The sequence below is a fragment of the Notothenia rossii genome (assembly GCF_949606895.1).
Source record: "Notothenia rossii genome assembly, chromosome: 1".
Lineage (NCBI taxonomy): Eukaryota > Metazoa > Chordata > Actinopteri > Perciformes > Nototheniidae > Notothenia > Notothenia rossii.
The window spans coordinates 40,830,436-40,837,362 of NC_136912.1; the positions used below are offsets into that span (position 1 = coordinate 40,830,436).

General features: G+C 41.6%; 1 protein-coding gene across 1 annotated transcript; it reads left to right on the forward strand.

Annotated features, from left to right (window-relative positions):
- The first annotated feature begins 256 nt into the window (after positions 1 to 256).
- LOC307032099 (general transcription factor II-I repeat domain-containing protein 2-like) lies at positions 257 to 3,364 on the forward strand. Its single transcript, XM_079669834.1, has 2 exons — positions 257 to 1,844; positions 2,046 to 3,364. Exon 1 carries the CDS (start codon positions 404 to 406, stop codon positions 1,838 to 1,840), a length of 1,437 nt encoding a protein of 478 aa, XP_079525960.1. The 5' UTR covers positions 257 to 403; the 3' UTR covers positions 1,841 to 1,844; positions 2,046 to 3,364.
- The last annotated feature ends 3,563 nt before the right edge of the window (positions 3,365 to 6,927 follow it).

Below are 6,927 nucleotides of genomic sequence, written 5' to 3' on the forward strand. Positions count from 1 at the left end.
GCGCAGAAAATATTATGCTACAGTTGAACAGCAGTGTAATGGCGTGCAGTAAAGTGAGGAAAATTGACAGAGAGTGTCGGGTTTTTAAAGAACAGTGGACCAAGGATTATTTTTTTGTTCCATGGAAGGACCGTGCCATTTGTATTATATGTAAAGAAAATGTGGCCGTGTTTAAAGAATTCAACCTTCGCCGCCATCACGAAACCCGGCAAAGAGAGTATACTTGAGCAGGCTAGCGAGAGATGATAAGGTTCGGCGTCTGAAAGGCGGACTAGCTGTTCAACAGGATGCCTTCCTTCGTCAATCCCGGGTCAACCTGGCTGCTGTCCGAGCTAGCTACAAAGTAGCTAACCTACTGGCTACCCAAGGCAAGCCGTTCACAGATGGAGAATTCGGGAAGGCCATGATGCTGGCTGTGGCCGAGGAGGTGTGTCCCGAGAAGACAGATGCCTTCCGTGGGGTGAGTCTCTCAGCACAAACGATGACGAGACGAATTGAGGAGATGGGGGGAAACGTGTTTGACCAACTGAGAGAGAGAGCCGCAGAATTCAAGTGTTTTGCTTTAGCCATGGATGAAAGTAATGACGTACAGGACACGGCACAACTGTTGATTTGTATTCGTGGAGTCAACACACGTTTTGAAGTGTCAGAGGAGCTGGCATCACTGAGAAGCCTAAAAGGCACAACAACTGGAGAAGACCTTTTTGTCGAAGTGTGCAAAACAATGGGCGAACTTGGTCTGCAATGGGCTAATTTTGCCAGTGTCACTACAGATGGTGCGCCTAGCATGGTCGGATCTACGAGGGGTCTAGTAGGGCGCTTGAACGGCGAGTTCGAGGAACGAGGTCTCGCCCCACCGATTCAAGTCCACTGCCTGATTCACCAGCAAGCGCTGTGCTGCAAAGTTTTGAAGTGGGCGTCTGTGATGAAGGTGGTTGTGCACTGTGTCAACTACATCCGGAAAAATGGGCTGAAACTCAGGCAGTTCCAGGCCTTTCTCTCCGAGCTGGGGTCTGCTCACCAGAATGTGCTGTACTACACCGAAATCCGGTGGTTAAGTCGAGGCAAAGTATTGCGCCGTGTCTACGACCTGCTGCCCGAAATCAACACCTTCCTCCAGTCTAAAGGTGAAACGGTACGGGAGCTGACCGACCCGGAGTGGAAATGGGACCTCGCGTTTTTAACTGATGTGACTGAACTGTTGAACCACCTCAACCTACAGCTCCAAGGCAAAGGGAATCTCATCAGCGACATGTATTCCCACATAAAAGCATTCGAGGTCAAACTGCAGCTCCTTGTGCGACAGGTCCAAAAGCTGGACTTCACACATCTCCCTGCCACCCAAAGCTACTGCGCCGAGAAACCAGCCGCCCCTTTCCCAGTCGCGAAGTGCAAAGATGCCCTGGAGATGCTGCAGCGAGAGTTCAGTGTGCGCTTCCGCGAGCTTCATGTCAACAACAAAGACATAAGTCTGTTCCAGAACCCCTTTGCTGCTGACATTGACGACGCACTTCCCTCTCTTCAGTTTGAACTAGCCGAGCTGCAGAATTGTGATGTCCTTAAAGACGCATTCAAGCCTGACCACCTCCTTGAGTTCTATGCTGAGCTACCAGAGGGCACTTACCCAAACATTAAACAACATGCTCTGAAGATGTGTACCGTTTTTGGCAGCACCTACACCTGCGAGCAGACGTTTTCCCGCATGAAGCAAATAAAAAATCCAACGAGGAACAGACTCTCAGATGAACATTTGCATCAAACTTTGAGACTTGCAACCACTAGGCTACACCCAGACATCGGACTTCTCACCAGCCAGAAGCAAGCACACAGTTCACACTGATATGGTAAATATACTGATTTTAACTATTACAATTTTATATGGCTGTAAACATGAACTATGATTTTTTGATGAAATATGATTAATGTTTTTAATGAATTTTAATGAATAATGCTACACTGTATTTGTAAAATCACATCACAAGGAACAACAGGCAGCATATTTATGTAATTTACTGAATGTCTCCAATGTCATCCCTTTATGCCAGGTTTCCAGGCAGCAAGAGAGGGGACTGCAACTGCTGACCTCAAAGATCACTGCCCATCCATCCTTCCTTCCACCCTGGCTACAAGTACCAATTCAGTTCACCTACTGCACATATTGCTGACTTCCCATTCTGTTACTCTCTTCTAGTTTAACCTGCCGAGGGTTTACTGCTCAGTCTCTCCTCCCAATCTCTTCTCTCAGCATCTGCCTCTCCATCGTTGTCTCTCTCTCTCCCTCTCTCTCCTCTCTCTCCTCTCTCTCCTCTTTCTCCTCTTTATGCACTGCCCCTCATCTCAATCTCCTATTTCAAAGGGATGATAATTGTGCTGTAAAAGTGTTTGGGTGCTCATTGCATTTTCACCTTGAACAAAAAAAATCTCACCTGAATATACAAATAAGAGTTGGTTAGTTGATATATTGTTCACCAAGTTTCTTGTCTTGATGATTTCTCATCTCACTGTAATATAGGCCTACCATTTCTATTGTATCACTCATAAACTGTCAATCACCATGTTTTTCTAACCTTTCCTTGCTATTTTTACATGGTTGTTATTAGAAAATAAAAGGAATACCTGTGGTATTTCAAATTGAAAAACATGTGAAGTACTCACTTCTTTTGCAAATCACTTGTAATGATGAACTATTTTGTGCTAGAAATTATGGCTATAACAGGCAGTGGCCTAGTATACAGCCCACATGATCGATCCCGGCCCCTCATCACAGTCAGGAACGATAATGTGGCCCCCAGAGAAAAAAGTTTGGGGACCCCTGCTCTATGGCATACCATCCAACCTCCTCAATAAACTCCAACATATCCAGAACTCTGCTGCCCGCCTCCTCACCCACGCCCGCTCCCGAGACCACATAACTCCCATCCTCCAGAACCTCCACTGGCTCCCCGTCCATCAAAGAATCCACTTCAAAGTCCTCCTCATTACCTACAAAGCCCTCAACAACCAGCCCCCCCCTACCTCACAGACCTGCTGCACCACCACACCCCTTCCCGCTGCCTCCGCTCATCAGAAGCCAACCTCCTATCCATCCCCACCCGCACCAATCACCGGACCTGGGGGGACAGAGCCTTCTCCGTCGCTGCCCCCTCCCTCTGGAACTCACTCCCACAACCCATCAGAGACTGCACCGACCTCACCACCTTCAAAAAACTCACAAAAACTCACCTCTTCAATCTGGCTTTTCATGTGTGATTGTTTTTGTATTATTTGACTTTAACTTTAACTATATATTTATTTGTTGTTCCTTTCTTCTCTTTTCTTTTCTCTTCACTATTATCTGTAAAGCGTCTTTGAGCACCTGTAAAAGCACTAACAAATTAAATCTATTATTATTATTATTATTATTATTATAACCATTGTCTCTCTGTCTCTTTGTAAGGTACATGTAATCTGGTCTAGTTTGTTTGTTTGCTATGGGAAACTGCAACAGCTAATGAGAGAACAGGAGCGTGATATATTATGGTCACATCTATGTATAGTTTCTCTGTGTAGTTTCTTTTTTTCTAAAATCACACTTGGATGTTTGCAAACAGGCACTACTGATAATTTCACCTGAGGGCTCTTTGACCTCTGTTGATGTGCGAGGGGCTGCTTTTAAAATAGTTTCAATAGGGATTAATTACCCGTAAAGGGGGAAGTAGATGGCATCAGTGTGTTTCTCTCTCCTGGCCATGGCCTTAAGTCTTGGATGTCAGTTCTCAAATGACTGGGGTGGATGACATGTCAGACCAGCTGCTGGAGACCAGTTAACAGTGATACTGGGTTATCACTAGGATAGGTTACTAAAGAAATAAAATAAAATTGTTTCTCAGAAGAGAAGAGTGGAGAGGTGAATTGCATAAAACCAAAAAGCAGGAAGATAAGAGTAGACTTTTCTAGTTAGCTAAAAAACATTTAGCCAGCTTAATGACTCCCGTAACTTGATATTGAGCAATTCACCACCTGCATCACACAGACCTAATGCTTTATGCTGGCAGAATAATGACAACGTCAATAACTTACATTCCAGAGCTGTGACTCGTTTAGTTAACGTTATAGTTTACATTTATTATATTTTAACGATTGAGATATCTAGTCAATACATAACCTCGAATGTTCCTAGAAAAGGATCTTTAAATGTGGTTTAACATTTGTTTTTCAGGGAAGCTATCTGCAATGATGTACATTTTGGAAAAACCAATATCCATCCCACAGAGTGAGTACCAGGCTGGACCTCATGTAGCCAATGTATGTTAAAACCATTCCAACTCATACGCTTGTTAATGTTTAGCCCCAAGCTTGAATTTCGTCTAAATGGCTAACTGTTGGACCAGAAGTGTTAAAATGAATGATGACATAAATTGGACTTAAGCACCCTGTATTAATAGTTCTGTTTTGGTGTTTATGACCAACAGTCAAAGTGTTGGGGGGGGGTTCCATTATAGAGCTGTGAATTATTCTTTACCATATAGACAAGATGTACTGCACCCTAAATAAATCATCTCCACTAGAGGTCACCTCTTCTGAAGGAACATATTTATTTGGAACTGTTTTACACACAAAGTACAGCCTAAAGCAATCTGCAATGTCGTTTTACATTTGTCAGTAATGAACAGATGGACATGTCAATGAGTGCAGCTTTGGAGTGACCAAAAGCTGCATATATAATACAATAATACAATTCAGCATTGTGTCTGAGCCTCCCAACCCCCTCACAGGTGTCAGTTATTACGTTTGATTGAAACTCAGATTAGGTTTAAGGTTGGCAGGAACTTTATTGGAAATGTAGAAGGTCACAAATCTATATCTAACAATAATATTGTTATGTTCCCCAAAGCTCTGGGGGATAAGGGGCCACACAACTGATTAAATTACCAAGGGGAAAAGCCCTTAGCCAATACAAAAGCGAAATGAGACAACCTTCGACAACGAAAGAAAGTGACAAGGTTAAACAAAACAAAAAGTTACAAATTAGATCCGGGCAAATACCTTAACACTTTCAAAACTCAAGTTACACACAGGTTAAAAACATTCAGAAACTTTTGGTGCAACAGACCAGAAAGGCACATTGATAACCAACCAAACACTCTTTTTAGTGCTTGGAAGAACACGCACTCGGCAACTAAATATCAAGTCCAGACAACATGACCTCACAGTTTAACAATGTGAAAGAGAAACACTGGCAGGTGAAACACGCTTGTATATAGATCTCCTGAACAAATCATAATTAATAATAGCGCTGAACAGTAACACATCTCTGCGTTACTATTTATATACATATATATGTATAAATAGCTTAAAGTATAAAATAAACTGTTATGTACAGTAAAAGTAGGAGAGGAACAGTTAAAATAGTTAGCTACAGTAGCTTGTGATCTTCACCTCAATCACTGTAGGATGGAGAGTAAGTGTATTTCCAAACATGTCTCTCTACTCTTTTGGCTAAAAGTCAGCACTAAAACCTTACTGTTTCACGTTTTCTTTTGAATTGCAACGTGTCACACGACAGAGATAAAACCATTACGTTTGTTCTCTTTTCTAATACCTCTGTTCTAAGTGCCCTGTAGCCTATGTTTACTGAAATGAGCAAACTGTTAAAGTAATTTAACTTATTATCTCTACCTAACCTTTACCTCTTGAAACTAGGTGGTAAACAAGACAACAAAGTCATTCGGTCACCATATCAAACATCATGTACCTGATACTAAAGATGTGACTTGGACCACTTCACAGTGAGGAAATTAACGCCTCCGAACTGCCACAACAAAATTCAAATCCCAAAATAGAAGTAAAAAGAAACCCTTCTCTGGGCTGTTAGACGCCTCAGGTTTAATTTGAAAAAACCCCGCTCACATACCATCTCCCACTACCTAGCTTAGCAGAACAACAAACAATACAGAGGAGCTAGTGTCCAAGTCTGGTACTTTGGTATAGTATAATAAGCCAACTTAATATTTACTAGGTATGTTACATTGGTCCTTTATGGACCTACACTGTGTGGACAAGTCTACAGCTAGCTAGTTATTATAGGCAAAGCATTTATTTGAGCTAAATGCTAATGTCAGCATGCTAATGTTATGTGTTAGAAATACGACCATGCTAAAAAAAACATTATAACATGTTGATCTCGTAATATTGTTTACCTCCTTGCATGTATCCTATGTGGCTTTCAATAACCAGCGATTTGGCCTAATTAGAGAATTAGCTTTGACCTTTTGACTATCGTCTTGTCTTTTTGTAGAGTATATATATACTGTACAAAAAGACAAGACGATATCTGACAGACAAAACTGGATTCATTATGATGAATCCAGTTTTGTCTGTCAGATATGGCAAGTCTGTCAGATATGGCATGTCCTTTAGGCATGCTAGATGTTCAGCTAACTGACTAGGCTGACTGGTTTAAGTTGGCCTGATTAATAGATATTATTGCGTATCATCTGCATAGTAATGAAAGTTTATTGAGTGTTTTCTGATAACATTGCCTAAATGAAGTATTTGAGTACATAACCTTGCAAGACTCCATGTTGTTAACATGCACAAACTGAGACTGTTTAGATAAATAATACTTTAATTATCTTAGCGTGGTTCTTAAACTGCAAACTAAATGTTCCAAGTTTTGTAAAAGAATATGACTGTTATGAATACAGCACTTCAATCTAGTAAGAGGGCAGGCCATAACAAAAGGGCCGCACCTTAACATGAACAAATTTAAGGAATACTATGTGCCTCTTGAAGCATTGCTTTTTTGTAAAGCCTTTGCAATTCTGGGCATAGATTGACCATTTGGCACATTTATATTTAAAACAGCGTTTACAAAAACACTTAATGTGAAGGCTCCAACATGTTGCATAAGCCACTAAGACTATTTAAAAAAGCAAAGAAACAGTA